This window comes from Nelumbo nucifera, chromosome 6 (assembly GCF_055504915.1).
Source record: "Nelumbo nucifera cultivar China Antique chromosome 6, China Antique-T2T, whole genome shotgun sequence".
NCBI classification, from domain to species: domain Eukaryota; kingdom Viridiplantae; phylum Streptophyta; class Magnoliopsida; order Proteales; family Nelumbonaceae; genus Nelumbo; species Nelumbo nucifera.
Window position 1 is genome coordinate 28078359 of NC_142654.1, and position 19050 is coordinate 28097408.

Genomic DNA, 19050 nt, shown 5'->3' on the forward strand with positions numbered 1-19050 from the left:
CACTCCAACCACCATCTCCCTATTTTCATCAAACCACTCCAAGCAACATAAGTTTCACGGAAAATTCATAACCCATTAGGGGTGAGCATAATTGGGTTAAAATCGAAATTTTAATCGGTTTGGCCTAATTAGTTTTTCAATCGGATTCAGTTTTGTTATTCAATTTATTTGTATTTTGGTTTTGATTATCATATCTGATAACGAAAAAACCGATTTAATTCTATAACTATATATTTTTAATATTATTTATATTATACTTTATAGGATCATATTTTATATCTTGATATCGTTATTACGTTTATTCAATTTTCTTTTTGAAAATGCAACGTGTTAATTACATTACTGATAAAGTAATAAACTAATAATACATCGGAGATTCAGAATAGGAACCTTAGTTATGCATTAAATTCAACTGGGCATCAAGACCGGACCTGGCTCATTATGATAATGGGCCTTCACATTCTGCCCCAACCCATTTGATCTAGGGCTCGCTTGACTGTTAAATATTGGCCCATTATGCTTGAAAAGTTGAATCATGTGGGCTTCGGCAAAACCAAGTTAGACGATCAGAGACACAGGACTCGGGAGAGCACATCCAATACCGGAAGTCTGAACTAATATTAGCTCAGTACTCAGCCTTCAAAGTCAAAGAATAACTTGTACTGGTGAAAACAAAGGATTCAGAGCCTGGGTTACGAGCGAACGATCTTGATCAGTTTCATGGATCAGGTTACTGGTCAGTTACTCGGTTTTGGTCGGCTAAAAGGTTCTTGAGCAGTTAGGGTTCGCACTGACGAATTTAAGGGAAGACTAGCGACCCTGCATCTTCAGCAGTCAGGGTCCATTGGGTGTCGCGATAGGTTGATTCTTAGAGAGGAGGAGTTGCTTGTATAATATGGGCATAATCAAGAGCAGTTTCTCGTTCTTGGTGGGCATGGCGTGTGGGGTATACATTGCCCAGAACTACAGCGCTCCCAACATAAAGAAGGTCACCCACACAGGGCTCTTGAAGGCCAAGCAAATCGAAGAAACCTATCGGAAGCCAAAGAAGAGAAACGACGATGATTAGTTGCCATTTGACGTTTTAGGAGCTAAAAACCAAGTTTCTTCTTCTTTTCATTTCCCCCTTTCGAGGCTTTATCTTGAGGGTTCTGTATCAGTAAATGATAGCAAGAGGTGTATATCTATTCTGATTTCCAGTTGTCAGTCGTAACTAGAGATCAAAATTGGTTGAGATTTTATGAAATTTACGTTCAACTTAAAAATGGAAATATGGATTCTTTTTCTCTGTCTTGTTTCTGATTTTCTAATTGAAATGAAAACGACTTCGTCCGTAGCCTGCTCCAATTGACACATCACAGGGAAATTCTTAAGGAATCCTCATTTGTTGAAAATAATCATATCAGTTGAGCTAATGAGTTAGTATTTACCATCTAGAAGTGAAAGTAAGGGGCCTTTTGATTGGTTTTTGACTGGACAATCTCGGGCTGACGAGCGTGGATGTTAGGTCCGTACCGAGAATCCAGTCCACCCATCCCAGGTGGCCAAGACCCCGTATAGCCGGGACCAGCATCGGGTAATGACTGTTTATCTAGAAACTTATATTGAGCTTTGACATTAAATATATTTTAATTTTGATTCCCTTTTTTACGATGAAACTGAAACAGATTAGTGGAATTTATGAATTTTTGGCGGAACTTCATTTTAGGAAGTGTCTGATATGAGGCTTTGGCACGTAGGTTTTGCATATTCTCCTTTCCCTTTCGGGGAAAGATGCATCCTGTACAGGTTAGAGCCAGTTGTGGTGTAAATCATGTTGATGCTTTGATATTTACTTTTGCTGCATTTGATAATTTCTTGTGGTTTATTTATGAGTTGAGCCTGTAATTGTGTGCTAGGGCTTGAGATTCTTTTTCCACATTGGCTCTTTGTTGGTTTTTGTCCTTCCAACTACAGAATATCTCATGGCCAAAGGCCTGGTTTGGAAGGAGTTGATCTATCTAGAATATTTCTTGAAACTGATGCTGTGATCCCCTCCTATTCATATTTCATCTTCACTTTTATTACCTTTCTTCGTAGTCTTACTCTCTTATTCAAGACCTGCAGGCTTAGGCCATTCATGGGGACTGAGATCTTTTCTCTTCTCTAAGGTTGTGTTAACTTTGATAGAAAATAAGAGAGAAACCGAAAGTCAAGGGAAGGCTCTCAATGGATTTTTTGGTATTCCATAAGAACATGCACTTAACTATCTGCACCTCTCTTATTTCTTTAGACCAAATGTAGCCTAAGGTTTCAGGTTTTTCTCTTATATAGATAGTTAGATGTGCAGATGCTCATTATTGTGTGTGTCTCCCAAGTGATAGGATAGTTGAGAGATTCTTTTCCTTTTTTTGATAGATGTGTGAGAAATTCTTGGTAAATAGCCATTCTCATTCTATGACAAGTAGTTTGTAGAACTATTACTCCTGGTTTTAGGGTAAACTCCAAAACCTCCCTGAAGTTGGGGGCTGTGTCACTTCACTACCTCAACTATCAAAAGTTGCAGACCCCCTCCCCCAAAACTTTTACAAGTGTATCGAATAACCTCCTTTAGCCTTCTGTCAGAAAAATGGATGGTAAAAGGTCATGTGTGCACCATGTGATGTTTTAAATATTTTTAAATATCCAAATTACCCCTATGGTATAGAACTGGCATGCTGATGAGAATGATGAGGCCTCTGTCTTCCAATGGTATTCTGTAATGGTTGCTGTTTCTTTCCATTTGAGAAGGAAACAGGTTCTTAGCCTCTTCTCGTTGTTACCACTCTCAACAACAAAGCCAACAATTAATCTTTCTTACATTCTCTGAACAACACCGACGGAAAAAACTTTTAGAATCTAGATTTGTTTCTATTCTCCATGGCTGCAATGATTTCAACCAGATCAGGCAAGTTCATGCTCGTCTCATCTGGCAAGGTCTCATTTAGTTCTCACTTGGCCAAGCTCATCTGGATGCTTTACTAAATTTTATTTATCCATGAATCCTTACCCCCCATCTCCTTTTTGATCAGGTCCAGCACCTGAATCCATTTCTTTAGATGGTGCTTATTCATGGCTACTCTCTCCACAGTTCCTTCACTGAGTTAATATTTGCTCTACAAGTGCATGAGAAGGGAAGGTACAGGCCCTGTATTTTTCACTTTCTCAGCCCTCTTTAAGGCTTGTGCTGCAGCCCTTGATGTCAACCTGGGTGGCAAATACATTGCCAAACTATTTTGATTGGTAGGTTTGAGTCAGATCTTTATTGATGCAACACAATGTATATATCTAGAATGTGGCTGCTGAATATTTGATGAGATGCCTGTTATGTAATCTCATGGATGCTGTCGAATGTTGCTTGAGCAAAAAGTGGGTATATGGAAGCAGTTGCAGAGTTGTTTGATGATTTTCCTGAGAAAGACATGCTGGCATGGGCGGAAATTGTCACAGGTTATGCCCAAAATTGAAGGCCAAAGGAAGCACTAAGGTTGTTTGAAAAAATGCAGTATGTAGGTGCATAAACAGATTAAGTCACATTGTGGATGTCTTTTGAGCTTGTGCCCAACTGGGTGCATTGAAGTATGCTAGTTGGGTTTGGAATATTCCTGAGCATGCAGAATTAGGGCCTCCTTGGAATGTTGTCAATGGGTATCCTTTGATAGATATATACTGCAAAAGTGGGACATTGGTGGATGCATATCAATGTTTTTGAAGGAATGACTAAGTGGAATGCATTCTGTTATACTGCAATGATGTGGGGTTTGCAGTTCATGGACAGGCTGTTTCATCAATAGATTGTTCTCTGAGATGACAGAGACAGAGATAAAGCCAAATGGGTTTACATTTATTAGGGTGCTTACTGCATGTAGTAGCCTGCATTGATGATGGAGCAAGGACATTATTTATTTTCAAGTTTGAAGGAAGCTTATGGGATTCAACCATCTGAAGACCACTACCTGTCCATGGTAGACATTCTTCGTTGCACCGGACATCTGGTAGAAGCCCACAGTTGAGCACTATGGAGGTATTTACTAACAGGGTTAATTCTGTCATTTTCCCTTTGCTGTTAACATCACTTGGGAATGTTCACAGGGGTATCTGTAACTTTTCATAGTTTAGGTAGTAAAGTGACCCCCTCCCCTGGTGGTCATTGGAGTTTACCCTTTAACCTATGGTATTTAGTCCTTTTATCTGTCTGGCCCATGCATGCCTTTGTTATGCATCTGAAGTTTAGGGTTAGTATGATCATCATATTCATCACTTTGAGTTTTGAAACTTGCTAACAACATGAAATCTACTTTCACAAAGGCCCCTTGACAAGTTATTGATCAGATTTTAATAGCCAATGAATGTGTGGATTACAAAAAGAGAAAAGGAGAAAAGGGTCTGATCTGTAAACTTGACTTAGAAAAGGCTTATAATTTGGTGGATTGGGATTTCTTGCTAGAAGTGTTGAAGAATAGAGGTTTTGGGGAGAGATGGTGTAAGTGGATGAAGGGTTGTATTACCTCTTGTCACTTCTCAATCTTAGTGAATGAAGTAGCTAGGGACTTCTTTCCTGCAAAGAGGGGCCTTAGACAAGGAGATCCTTTGTCACCTTTCTTTTTCACCTTAGTAGTGGATGTCCTAAGTGTCTTGATTTATAGGGCTGATTCAAGAAATCTACTGAAATGATGGAGAGTTGGGAGGCAACAAGTGATTGTCACTCACCTACAATTTGCGGATGATATCATTCTCTTTTGTGAAGGGGAAATTGAGGAGATGGATAATTTGAGATTGCTGGTGATGCATTTTGAGAGAGTCTCTAATCTGAAAATCAATTGGAACAAGAGTTGTGTAGCAGGGGTGAATTTATGGGATGATGAAGTGCAATTGGTGGCTAGAGCTTTAGGTTGTGAGGTAAGTGGTTGGCCTCTGGTATATTTAGGTCTGCCCCTGGGGGGAAATCCTAGAACATAAAATTTTTGGTACCAGTTTTAGAAAGATTCACTAAGAAGCTAGTAGAGTGGAAGATAAATTATATGTCACTAGGGGGTTGAATCACTTTAATCAAGTCCACTTTGGCCAACATTCCGGTGTATTCTTTGTCTACCTTTAAGCTTCCTGCCAAGGTTGCCAATAAGTTAGAAAAGCTCATGAGAGATTTTCTATGAGAACCGGGTGACTCAAAAAAGGACCATTTAGTGAAGTGGGAAGTAGTTTCTAGGAAAAAGGAAGCGAGAGGTCTAGTCATTGGCAGTATCAGATTAAGAAATGTAGCTTTGTTAGGAAAATGGTTGTGGGGATTTCCTTTGGAGCAAGACAGTTTGTGGCACTTGGTGGTGGAAAGTATTAATGGGATGGCAATGAATGGATGGGATGCTGGCATTGACCCTAGGGCTTCTCATTTCTCCCCTTAGAAAGCAATTGCTAGAGTCTCGTCTTCCTTTTTGCCTTTCATCAGATTTGATGTGTGTTCAGGTAATAAAATTTTGTTTTGGGAGGACCTTTGGCTTGGGAGCACCCCCTTAAGGATAAATTCCTAGTAACGTATTCTCTTTCCCTAAATAAATTCAAAACCATCTCCTCACTTCGTGTATCTGAGGGGACTTGGGATTTGGGTTTGAGAAGAGGGCTGAGGGATTCAGGATTGGCTTCTGCAAATGAGTTATTCACTGTGTTCTTTTGTGTCTGTCTCTTCAAGGACTTTCCTGCCTGGATAGTAGAATTTGGAAAGAGTCCTCTTCAAGGACTTTCTCTTGTTCATCTTTCTTCAACGCAGTCCAGTCTTCTTTTGTGTCTGTCTCTTTTCTTGCTAAAGAAATTTGGTATTCTCCTATGCCGCCAAAAGCTAGGGCCTTTTGCTGGGAAGTGGCTCTTCAAAAGATCAATACTACGAATGTACTTCAAAGAAAAAGGCCAGACCGGAGCCTTTCCCCACATGTTTGTTACCCTTGCTTAAGAAATGGTGAGACAACGACTCATCTTTTGATTTCTTGTCCTTTTGCATATTATTTGTGGAATTGGTTCTCTTCTTTGTTTGGTTACAGATGGAACCCCCCCTTGGGTGTGCTGAACCTTTTTGACTCTATGGTCAATTTGGGAAGAGAATAATAATAGGATCTTCCTAGGGAAAGAAAAATCCAAGGAAGCACTTGTGGAGGTTGTCACCATCAAGGTTATGCACTGGATGAAAGTACATCATCTCTTCAAGGATTTCTCCTCAGTGGACTTAATTAGAAATTGGAGTGTTATACCTATATCCTCGCCTTCCTCCCCTGTGGTACAAGATTGTTGGGTACCACCACCTCAGTTCAAGGTGAAGCTAAACTTTGATGGAAGCTCCTTGGGTAATCCGAGTCAGTCAGGAGTTGGGGGTGTGTACAAAAACGAGGAAGGAAAAGTCTTGGCCCTTTACTTGGGTCCAATTGGGGTGGGAGATTCATTAAGGGCAGAAGTAATGACCTTACTTCAAGGTTTGAAACTGGCGAAACAATGGGGCATGCAACAATTAGAAGTGGAAGGAGAGTCCAAGCTGGTAATAGGGTGGATGCAAACTGGAAACCTGGGAGTGTGGTCTCTTAGACAGCCTCTAAGAGAGATTATTAGCTTAGCAAGGGAGATTGGGGTGCACTTTAATTGGGTAAGAAGGTCAGCAAATGGAATGGCTGACACTTTAGCTAAGCAAGGAGTTACTAGGGAGGCTTTGTTTTGGGCCTGTTTGTAAGTTTTTGATTTTCTTTTTCCATCCATTTTGTGGGTGGTAAGCCTGTAATCTTTTCAATTATCTAATGAAAATTACCATTTCCTATATAAAAAAAAAACCAGCATGAAATCTACTGCATACAATTTACCTGAAGTCATCCTTCAAATGCTTGGCATCTAAGAAGCACTGAGGTAGATAATAAGGTTTAGTCTTTTGTGGGGTAGCTCTTTTAGGCCTGTGGTTATATGATGAGCTTCATCTTTCTTTTGAGATATACATCTCTGGCACCCTCATGCACCAAAATTAAGCACTTACACCTACCTCTTTTGGCTTTTTGCATACCACTTGATTATTTCATACTGAACTAGCTGGTGGGATATCTTTGCATTTGATGTAGAGGCTACTGCACTTAATTATGAAGAAACATGTGATAAATCTAAAAGGATCAAGAAAGTGAAGCATTCTTGTGCTTGAATTTTGCTATTTTCTTGTTTTATTTTTGTTTTGATTATTTTCTAGGTTGTTTCTCAGTCAGTTAATGATTTCTAGTGGATATTATTGTTAGGAAGAGTCTTACAGTGTTATGGACACACCAACCGGCAGCGCACTGCGGCGCAGTCATAGGTAGCAGCACGCACGGCAGGCCGCACAGCAGCAGGCATCGCCCGGCAGCACGCACCGTCCAATAGCGCGCAACACGCACTGCACGGAAGCAGCACGCACCTCCCGGCAGCAGCACTGCGAGACGCGCGCATCGCCCGACAGCAGCAGTAGGGTGGAGCCCACATGACAGCTCATTAGGGTGGGTCTACACTTATCTTACCACATCAGCTCTGCCCGCCAACTCGCCGCCAGCTACACCATTCCTCATCCCTTATCCTTATCCTTATCTTATCTTATCTTAAGTAAGAGTTGTGTTACCTTTAGGAGTAGGTAATTAGGAGTTTGAGTTTAAGTTGGATTACCCTAGCCTAGCCGAATCCAACAAGGAACCCCCTTTTGTAATCTCCTTTTTAAGGAGCTATGAGTTGAAATAAAGGCATTCAGTTTTCCAATCAAGAGAAGAGTGAGGAGAGTTTGGGTGGTCTCTTGGACAAATCACCCATTCGGAGAGTTCGGGTGGTCTCTTGGACAAATCACCCATTCAGTTTCCGCAATAGGGTCTGCACGCAAGGGAAGGCTTAAGGGAAAGCAGGGCTTTCTCCCCGTGGACCGACTCGTGACGAGATCCTACGCGCGGGCCCATAACATTCTGGTATCAGAGCCAAACGTCATGGGCGATATGGAGCAACTATCATCCAAGGTCCACGAACTGGAACATAGGCTAGCAGAAACCAGCATGGAGGTTCGTGAAGTCAAGGAAGATGTTTGGGAACTGCGACGCCTGCTGGAAGCATTCCTTTCCAACGAAGAAAGGAGTTCTGAGGGAATCGCCAACACAAACAGTAGCCGTCCGGACTGGGCAGAGGCATCCAACGAACAGCAGATCGCTGCCCCGACAGCCGTAGTTATTCCCAAGTATAGCCGTTCGGAGTTTTCCTCATACAGTGGAAGCGGCGACCCACTAGGATGGCTGTACCGCTGCGAGCAATCCTTTCGTAATCAGCGCACGGAGGATGAAACTGTAAAGTCTCCTCCTTTGGCCAGGGATGGTAACTATGCAGAAGCCCAAGAAATAGGAGTGCGCAAGAGATATAAGGTGGATGGGCCGGATATGGAGGTAACCTTCTTTCAAGCTTATATTGATAGCATGGATTTTGTGTTCATGGACAGCCCTATGTTTCACAATATTGAGAAAAATATATATGGGGGAGGCCGAGAGGATATTTTAAAACGCAGGGTTCTCTTCTGTAAGGCTGCTTTTGAGGTTCTCTTCTGTAAGTATACCCGATGCGTTCCTGTGATCCACAACATAGCACACCGGGGTCGTGATCCACTACGCGATTTTCGTTATGTGGATCTTCCACAAAGCTACTTCAAACTACATGACCCAGGAGGTGGGGAACACTTCAATGTCCTTGCAGCGGGCCTGAAAGCAGCAGATCGTGTAGTCATTGTAAGCCATGGTTACGCTTGGGAGCTGAAAACTAAAGGTGGCTGGGGTCTGCATCAAATAATAAATGAGTGTGATTGGAAGCTGAAGGGCATCATGAATGGGATTGATGCAAATGAAGGGAACTCACAGTTAGATGTTTACCTAGCATCGGATGGCTACACCAATTACTCTGTGGAGACTCTTCAGACTGGCAAGCCTCAATGCAAAGCAGCTCTACAAAGGGAGCTTGGTCTTCCTCTTCGGGAGAATGTTCCTCTGATTGGGTTCATTGGCAGGCTTGACCCTCAGAAAGGTGTTGATCTCATTGCTGAGTCCATTCCTTGGATGGTGGACCAGGATGTGCAACTAGTCATGTTGGGCACTGGGAGACCTGGCCGGGAACAACTTTTCAAACATTTTGAGAGTCAACACCATGACAAAGTCAGGGGTTGGGTTGGCTTCTCTGTGAAAATGGCTCATCGAATAACTGCTGGTGTAGACATCCTACTCATGCCTTCTAGATTTGAGCCATGTGGACTGAACCAACTTTATGCACTGAGCTACGGGGCAGTCCCTGTTGTTCATGCTGTTGGTGGACTGAGAGATAGTGTGCCGTCATTTGATCCACTGGCAGAGTTCCAAGCCACGTATCCGGAATTCGAGCTTGAGGACAAGCTCGTTGTCCATGAGGGGTGTGATGTTATGGACACACCGACCGGTAGCGCAGTCATAGGAAGCAGTAGGCACCGCCCGGCAGCACGCATCGCCTGGCAGCACGTACTGCCCGACAGCACGCACCGCCTGGCAGCACGTACTGCTCGACAGCACGCACCGCTCGGCAGCGCACAGCACGCACCGCACGACAGCAGCACTGCGAGACGCGCGCACCGCCTGGCAGCAGCAGTAGGGCGGGGCCCACATGACAGCTCATCAGGGTGGTTCCACACTTATCTTACCACATCAGCTCTGCCCGCCAACTCGCTGCCAGCTACACCATTCCTCATCCCTTATCCTTATCCTTATCTTATCTTATCTTAAGTAAGAGTTGTGTTACTTTTAGGAGTAGGTAATTAGGAGTTTGAGTTTAAGTTGGATTACCCTAGCCTAGCCGAATCCAACAAGGAACCCCCTTTTGTAATCTCCTATTTAAGGAGCTATGAGTTGAAATAAAGGCATTCAGTTTTCCAATCAAGAGAAGAGTGAGGAGAGTTTGGGTGGTCTCTTGGACAAATCACCCATTCAGTTTCCGCAATAGGGTCTGCACGCAAGGGAAGGCGCAAGGGAAAGCAGGGCTTTCTCCCCGTGGACCGACCCGTGACGAGATCCTACGCGCGGGCCCATAACATACAGGGTATATAGCTATTTGACAAGGTTATTTTTGGGTTTTCCATACTATTTTGGGACAGGGATATTTTTGTAATTTCAGGATTTTCTTGGCTGTCAACCTAAACAGAACCCCTATATAAGAAGTAAGAACATTATTAGCTGTTGTTCAAAAAATAAAAGAGGAGGATAGTCAATTACAGGGTATGTAGTTTTTTCTCTTCACTCTATTTTCCGTCTTTCTCTTGAATTTCTCAAATCATTTGGGTGATTTTTGCTGTAAAAATCACTAGAACAGATCTGCTAGACCAGTTCTTTTGCATTTGGTGGTTTTAGAGCCTGAGTTTACTCTCAAACATGGCCCACAACAATGCTTCCAATGATGGATTTGAGATTCTCTCAACCATCAAAGAGTTACAAAAGCAACAAGCTGCATCCTTTCAAGGTTTAGAAGCTGCCATTAGGCAGTTGACTGAAGCAATCACTAGGACTAATCTTCATCCGCCTAGTATAACCCCAACCCAAGAAGAAACTAGGGGTTTTCCTACTGTACCAGCAAGGAGAGTTGATCTAGGGAATCAGTTTCAGCCACAAGTGGTGGTCCAGCCCCAAGAACAACCACATTTCCAAGCCCCAGCAACAGCCTTTGATTTTAGTGACGAAGAGGAAGATTTTGAAGATGAAAATCAGGATATGGGAAGGCCAATTAATGCTAGATGGCCACCTAGAAGAAAGAATAATGGTGATAGGGATTACAAGATGAAGATTGAGTTGCCAACTTTCAATGGACAGTTGCATATTGAAGATTTCCTAGATTGGATTCATGAGGTGGAGAAATTCTTTGATTTTGTCGAGACAGTAGAAACTAAGAAAGTGAAATTGGTCTCTTATAAGCCTAAAGGGGGAGCTGCTGCATAGTGGGTAGAGGACTAGGGGTGGATTTGAGTCGAGCCAAGCTGAATATATCTATTCGAGCTCGGTTTGCCAAAAAACTATGGGCTTGGGTTTGATTCGAGCTAGAGACTTGAGTTCGAGTTCGGCTCGATTCGAAAGCTCGTAAGTTTGAGCTCGCTCGAGTTCGATTGTGAGCCAAGCTTCTGATAAAAATAAAAAATTAAGAATTATAAAAACTAGTTATTGGTATACATATAAAACAAAGTTTTATGAGGTTCAAGTTCGGGTCAATTAGCAAAAGAGCCTATATTATTGGGCTTGATCTTGGCTTGAAACTTGGTTTAGACAGAGCTGGGTCGAGTTTTTCATGAAGTGAGCTTGAATAGCTTGTGAAAAGCTCAATTTGTGTCCACCCCTATTGGTGGGATCAAGTTTAGATGGAGAGAGTTGGAGCTGAAAAAGCAACCTATTAGGACATGGCCATGAATGAAGCAGTTACTTCGAGCTCAATTCCTTCCACATGATTATGACTAATACTTGCTCCAACAATACCGACGTTGTGTGCAAGGTACACGTGGGGTTAGGGAGTATGCATTTGAATTTTTCAGGCTCTCAGTTCGTAATGAGTTGGCTGAAATTCCATCAGAAAAGGCTGCTCGGTTTATTGAGGCTCTCAAACCAATCATAGAAGAAAGAGTTGTGGCTCAAGACGTGTGGGATTTGAATGTGGCCATACGTTTAGCTATAAAGGCTGAAAGACATCTTGAATGATACCCAATTAGACACCAAGCTTTGGGAAGAAACCACTTGGGTGGCTCCAAGGAGAAGAGGAGGGATGGCAGTCCTATATCTTTGAAAAAAGAAAAGTATTGAGGCTGCTTCAGGGGATGGAGGTGAACTTCAAATGGGTGAGAAGGGATGCCAATGTACTTGCTGACACTCTTGCTAAACAAGGGGTGGGAAAGGATAGTTTGTTATGGGCTGTTTTGTAATAGCTTCTTTCTTTGGGGAGGGCTAAGAGAGTTTATCTCTCTCCTTGTTGTTCTTGTACCCATTTCTCCCCTCCTAATTAATGAAATTGGTTCTGTTATTGATCAAGAAAAAAAAGGAACTGCTTAGGTGAGACATCTAGGGTTCAAACTACTTTTGAGAAGGGGAAAAAGGTTGTTTGGAAGTACCGACACTCTCCCTTGAATGCTTCTTCCAAGGTTGGAATGCCCACTGCTCCATTGGATGACACTTTCTAACAAAAGAATCAGATTAGAGGGAAAACCAATTCAGCCTCAAATACAACAAGATCAACCTGTCCAGCAAGGTAATCAACCTAGAAACACAATCTTTATGGGGAATAAATGCTATAGGTGTAAGGGAAGTGGTCACACTTCTAGCTCTTGCCCCCAACCATGCACCAGAGGAGTAAATATGATTGAACAAGTTGGAAATAGCTCAGGTTTTCAATGTCAAAATGAAGAACCTATTGTTGATGAAGAGGTTATGGGGGATGATGTTCATTGGGCTTTTGCAGGAGAAGAGAGATCTGTTGGTGTGGTTAAGCGCATTCTTCATGCAACTAAGCATTCAATACTTGACACAAAAGAGAAGATCTTCAAGACACGATGTAAAATAAAAAGATATGGTGTGTGACTTAATTATTGACAGTGGGGCAGAAGCGAATGTGCACTTGGGCTTGCCAACCAGACCTAGCACCGATCCCTTCATTGCTGGTTTGGTGAAGAGGATTCAGCCAGAAAAGGCTTCACAACAGTGCAAGGTAGCTTTCTCTATTGGTAATGTGTGGCGGGAGAGTTAAGAGCGCTTATCTCTCCTTTTTTTGTAATTATTTTTAATCTTAATGAAAGTCTCGAGTTATTGGCAAAAAAATATTGATGTTAGCCACCTTATTTTGGGAAGACCTTAGCAATTCTGTATGATGTCACTCATAGGGGCAAGGTTAATCTTTATATTTTCATTAAAGACAAACAAAATATTGTTCTTGCACTTTAGGGAATGAACAACCCATAGTTTCTCAAGTGGAGGGGTGTACCTTCTTACTCAAAGATTCTTGGAGGAATCTAAAGAGATTGGGCAGATCTATGCTATTGTTGCCAAGGGTGATGGTTCTCACCTATTGGTGTACCCGATGCCATGAAACCATTATTTGAAGAATATAAAAAAGTGTTTTCCTTGAGGAATTACCTAATAGATTGCCTTTTATGAGGGAAATACAACATGCTTCAAATTTGCCATTTTATAGAATGAGTCCTAGGGATCATGAAATACTCCAAGGGCAAGTAGATAAACTTCTAAAGAATGATGCAAATCAGTAATAGCCCATGTGCTGTTCCAACCTTACACCAAAGAAGGAAGGGAGTTGGAGGATGTGTGTGGACAGTAGTAGGGCCATTCATAAAATAATCGTTCAATATCAGTTTCCGATCCCTAGGCTGGATGATATGTTAGATATGCTTAACGATGTTTTCTAATATTGATTTGAAGAGTGGTTATGATTGGTCAAAAAAAAATTTGAAGAGTGATTATCATCAAATTAGAATCTGCCTTCGAGATGAATGGAAAACAGCTTTCAAGACAAAAGAAGGGTTGTATGAGTGTAAAGTTATGCCTTTTGGACTTTCCAATGCTCCTAGCACATTCATGAGGTTGATGAACTATGTTTTGAAGCAATTGATTGGCAAGTGTATGTTAGTATATCTTGATGACATCCTAATGTATAGTAAGGATAACATAACACCTACAACATTTGCAAGAAGTATTTGAGATTCTCCATCAAAATGAGTTTTGTGCCAACCTTAAGAAGTGCAGTTTTAAGGTCATTAGAGACTGGCCTACACCTAAAAATGTACATGAGGTGCGCTCTTTCCATGGTTTGGCTGCTTTCCACAAGCGGTTTGTATGACATTTCAGCAGCATGGTTAGTCCTATTACCAATTGCTTGAAAAAGGGTAGTTTAATGGACATCAGATGTAGAAAAGGCATTCCAAATGATAAAAGGAGAAGCTAACCAAAGCTCATGTACTTGCTTTGCCCAACTTTGATAAATTATTTGAGGTGGAATGTGATGCTTCTGTGATAGGTATAGGTGTTGTACTATCTCAGGAGAATTGACCTGTGGCTTTCTATAGTGAAAAGTTATCCACCTATGAGCAAGAGCTATATGCAACAGTGTAGGCTTTGAAGCATTGGAAGCATTATTTGGTCCAAAGGGAGTTTGTTTTGTATACTGATCATCAATCTTTGAAGTATATTAATAACATGAACACTACTAACCTTCTTACAAGAGTTTACTTTTACTCTCAGGCATAAATTATGGGAACAGAATAAATTAGTAGATGCTTTGAATAGGAGGGTTCTTTGATGAAGACATTGTAGGGAGAAGTCATAGCGTTTGAATGCCTAAAAGAACTCTATGCTATGTATGAAGATTTCTAGGTTGAATGGATGATGATTTTGTCTTGCATGATGATTTTCTCTTTCTAGTAACTCAATTATGCATTCCTAGAGGATCCTTGAGGGAGAAAATCATTAGAGAATTGCATTATGGGGGTTATTTGGGCAGAGACAAGACCATTGAAGTGGTGGAGAAGCATTATTATTGGCCACGTCTTAGGAGGGATGCTTGGAGGTTCCTGTGTTTGCTAGACATCTAAGGGGCATTCCCAAAACACTGGGTTATACATGCCATTACCTACTCCAGAGGGTCCTTGGGAGGATCTTTCCATGGTCATTGTGCTTGGGTTGCCTAGAACACAGAGGCAACATGATATAGTGTTTGTAGTAGTGGCTCACTTCTTGAAGATGGCTCATTTTGTTCCTTGAATGAAGACAGTTGATGCAACACATGTAGCCATCTTATTGTTTAGAGAAGTGGTTAGACTACATGGCCATCCAAAGTTTATTACCTCGGATTGTCACACAAATTTCCTTAGTCTTGACTCTTGAGGACTTTATGGCTGTGGTTTGACTCTGAGCTACATTTTAGTAGCACTTGTCATCCTCAAACCGATGGGCAGACAGGGGTGAATAGGACTTTTGGTAATATGATACACAATCTATCTAGTGGGAAGTCTAAACAATGGGATTTAGCTCTCGCACAAGCAAAATTTGCTTATAATAACATGGTGAACATATCTACTAGCAAATATGCATTTGAGATTGTGTTTGGATGCACTCCTAGACATACTTAAGACTTGGTGTCACTTCCAAAATTGCTAGGATATAGTGTTGTGGTGGAGCACTTTGCTGACAAGATCATATCTATTCATGAAGAAGAAACTCCTAGAAGAGGCCAATGGCAAGTAAAGGAAGCAACTGATCAGCAAAGGCGACCAAAATTTTTCCAAGAGGATGAAGTAATGGTGTTTCTAAGAAAGGACCGGTTCCCTATAGGGCAATACAAGAAGTTGCAGCCAAAAAAGATTGGACCCTACAAGATCACGAAGAAGATTAAAAACAATGCTATGTTGTAGACCTTCCTACTTCCATGAACTGATGAACATATCTAGAACTTTCAAATTTTGCTGATTTCTTTGATTACCATCCACCCATCTCCAAACAAGACTCGAGGGCGAGTAGGGGACTGATGTAGAGGCTTGAATTTAAAAGGAACAAGAAAGATGTGACAAATCTAAAAGGAACAAGAAAGTGAAGCATTCGCAAGCTTGAATTTCGCTGTTGTTCTTATTTTAATTTTTGTTTTGATGATTTCCTAGGTTGTCTTAGTCAGTTAATGGTTTCTAGTGGATTATTATTGTTAAAAGAGTCTTACAGGGTATGTAGCTATTAGATAAGGTTATTTTTAGGTTTTCCTTATTATTTTGGGATAGGGGTATTTTTTTTTTGTAATTTCAGGGTTTTCTTGGCTGTAGACCTAAACAGAATCCCTATATAAGAAAAAATAAAGGAGAATATAATAGATCTTTTCTTTCTTTATTTCTCTTGAATTTTTCAAACAGTTTGGGTGATTTTTTGCTGTAAAAATCACTAGAATAGATCTGCTAGACCTGTTCTCCTGCATTAGCATTTGAGCGGTCATTTGTGGAGATTGATTCCACAAAGAGAATAAGGTTTTGGCTGGTGATGACTTTTGTGAAGTATTGATGTCATCATGTCACTGGTGGTGCTGATCATTGGGCTGAATATTTTTCAAATAAAACTGTTTTCTTAGAAGCATCGGGAGTAAGGATGGGTAAACCACAACAGTGCAACTTGAAGGTCAATTGGCCATTGAGTTGGTTTAGACCTTATTAAAAAAAGTGAGGCGGTGCAATAATCTATGCTTATTCCAGGGGGGATTCTTGATGAATGTTATTAAAAAAGGTTTTGGCTGGTGCTGACCTTTGTGGAGTATAGATGTCACCGGTGGTGCTGATCATTGGGCTGAATATTTTTCAAATAAATTTGTTTCCTTAGAAGCATCGGGAGTTAGGATAGGTAAACCACAAATAAAATCGTTTTTCAAATAAAATTGTTTCCTCATCTTTCTACTCAACCAAGACTGACGCTGAACTCACCTATGCTGAAACAAAAAAACCTAATTTTATATGTGATGGAGGGGAATTACAAGGGTTGTGCCTACTTAAATGGTACTCCTTATAAACATATGCCATTTGTACTCAACCGACAGTACAACCCACCCAAACTGAAACATGACATGTAACTATTACATAGGGTAGAAAGTAATAAGGATTCTGCTTGAACAACATACATGTGCAGATGATAAATTTCCATGTAATAAGCTGCTTGAAATCGGTTTAATTCTCTTTATTCCTAAACTAATCCCATTTAAGGATTTGAACTTATAGGGCTGTCAGACTCAGATTGGATGGAGAAGTAGAAAGCTCGTTGGGCCATGGTTTATCAGTTAACCAGATCGTCACTTGGACCATCAAACCATCAAAGAATCGGGACCTTGAAAGGTGGCTGGCTCACCAGTCCACCTATCTGTATAATCACCTATATAATTATACATTTGGACTGCAGGAACACTGTTCAATGACAACTTTTTCTTTTGATAGTTAACTGAGATGGTGTTTATTTTTTTGGAGCAATGACTCCAGCTCGGTGCCATGTGGGCGTTTAACAGAAAAATGCTAAATTTATTGTTTGGTTGGGCTGTTTATCATGTAAACATTTTCCCCTATTTACGCGAGAGCCATTTATAAAAAATGCCAAACTTAACGTTTTTCGTTTTCATGGGCATTCTTTTACTGTTTGGCGCATGTAGTGCCTAATGCTAATGGTGTTAAGTGGCATTGAACTGTTGAGAAACGTTTAAAGCAGATTTTGTCCTGATTTTCAATACAAAATTGTGTGAAACGTTTATCAAATAAATGCCATTGATGCCATACATTCTCTAGAACATTTGCATTAAGCGCTTTAAAAGAAACCAACTTCCAAGCATGTCAAGGCCAGACGGCAAGGGCAAAGTGCAATTAGCATAAAGCTTACTATATGCTAACTCATAACATCACAGATACTCCTGCTTTAGCTAAGCTGTCAGAAAGGGAATTAGCCGATCCAGGGATCCACCTGAACAACCAGTTCAGGCTGCCTCCCATGGATATGAGTTCCTAACCAAAGCTCTAAATCTCCAAGTAGGATCTTCTTCTGAAGTAAGCCAAGAGATAACAGCTTGACAGTCCCCTTCTATTCCGTGTTGTGCAATCAGCTTGAGACCTTGAATTGCAGCAAAACATGACTTCTAAAACCTACACCCCCTGGCCCCTGAGAAGCTCAAAACGATTCATTCCTTACTACCCCACCCACTGTTTTATGACAGCTATAAGCTTTATATTCAGGGTCAATTTGGTTCGCAGTTGGAAATGAAATTGGACTGGTCTATTCCCCCCAATGCGGAATCAGAATCAGCTGGAATGGGTTTATTCCCAAGGGAGGAGGGAATGACCTTTCCCTCAAATGGGGGAATGCCATTCCATCAGGAATGGGAATTGGATTTCAATTCCATCCAACGAAAACAGTTGGATTTTGATTCCAAACCCCTCTTCCGGCAAACCATGCAGACTCTCAGTTCATTATATGGTAAGAATCGTTTTGACATCACGCACGATTATCTTATGTGGGATCCCCCAAATGGTTATTCTTTGTCATATCAATATGCAATATGTGGTAGTTTATAGGGCCTAGGTTGCAAATATAGGTCATAAAGTACTCATCATACCAAACATGGTTTCTGAGATACATACCAGAAATTATGATCTTCTCCAGGGATCAGAATTGCCACCAAACCCCATAAAATGACTGATTCTTCAGAAAACAATTTTGGCAAATGGATTCCTCTGATTGAATTGCAATTAGCATGTATTATAACGTTACGATCCTCATGAGGAATTTGGTCAATGGTGTTCTTTCATTCATTGTATCCGAAGTTCCGAACCCAACTCTGAGGTAGGAATTCCCAAACCAGTTAGCTAGCTAGAAATCTGCATGAGAAGTACCTAATGAGCTGATGGGGTACATTAATATAGGGTGTTCTCAGACACAGTCAGATTGAATATAAGATCAGAAACCTTAATTGGTCACCGTTTTACTGATGATTTAATCATTCAATTCAAATTCATTAACAATTGGAACTGGAAAGCCCACTAGGTCAGCAGTTAACTAGTTCAAAATTCAACCCGTTCTATCTGTTCAAAGATTGATTGTGATAACACTGTTGAAGTGTTGAGAAAATAATCTCTTGTAGATAACAATTGACAAGATGGTGATACCTTGAGTTTTTCAAAATTTCCCTATAATGGAATAATGTGATGTGTGCACACAAATTATGAAAACAAAGAAAACAAAATTCGTTTGGTAATGAAAATAGTAATTATATTTTTTGAAATGTTCTCTAGTGAGGCCTACAGACAAAGAGGAGAAAATCTTGGCTCTCTCCAGTTTGGCACTTCAGTCCACACAGAGACAGTCAGTCAGCCATGCCTCCATCAATACTGTTGCATAGTCCTCATGGACTAACGCGTTACACAGGGAAAGCCCTGCGGACAACACAGGCACAGCCAAATTCTTTGGGACAAAGACAATCCTAGTTGAAAATTGCAGAAAGCTGAGAGACGCTTGA

General features: G+C 41.0%; 2 protein-coding genes and 1 pseudogene across 4 annotated transcripts in view; all 3 read left to right on the forward strand.

The window, feature by feature from the left end:
* The window catches only part of LOC104598541 (uncharacterized), a 30876-nt gene extending 13782 nt beyond the window's left edge, over positions 1-17094 (forward strand). The window contains exon 2 of the mRNA XM_010260662.3: positions 16775-17094. The gene's annotated coding sequence lies outside the window, so the exon portion shown is untranslated. The remainder of the gene's footprint in view (positions 1-16774) is intronic.
* On the forward strand, positions 591-17094 carry LOC104598543 (uncharacterized). Of its 2 annotated transcripts, XR_016077751.1 has the most exons (3): positions 595-1576; positions 1668-1788; positions 16775-17094. XR_016077751.1 is itself a non-coding variant. In XM_088890535.1 (2 exons), exon 1 carries the CDS (start codon positions 896-898, stop codon positions 1067-1069), a length of 174 nt encoding a protein of 57 aa, XP_088746661.1. In that variant the 5' UTR covers positions 591-895; the 3' UTR covers positions 1070-1102; positions 16775-17094. The 2 variants fall into 2 exon arrangements, 1 of the variants encoding a protein (XP_088746661.1); XM_088890535.1 differs by lacking the exon at positions 1668-1788 and having other exon boundaries at positions 591-1102.
* LOC148790711 (granule-bound starch synthase 2, chloroplastic/amyloplastic pseudogene) lies at positions 7513-15902 on the forward strand (annotated as a pseudogene). Its single transcript, XR_016077750.1, has one exon. The product of XR_016077750.1 is annotated as a granule-bound starch synthase 2, chloroplastic/amyloplastic pseudogene (transcript).
* Positions 17095-19050: the final 1956 nt, after the last annotated feature.

Coding starts and splice junctions, on each gene's coding strand:
- LOC104598543 (XM_088890535.1), top strand. CDS start 896: ATGGGCATAATCAAGAGCAGTTTCTCGTTCTTGGTGGGCATGGCGTGT.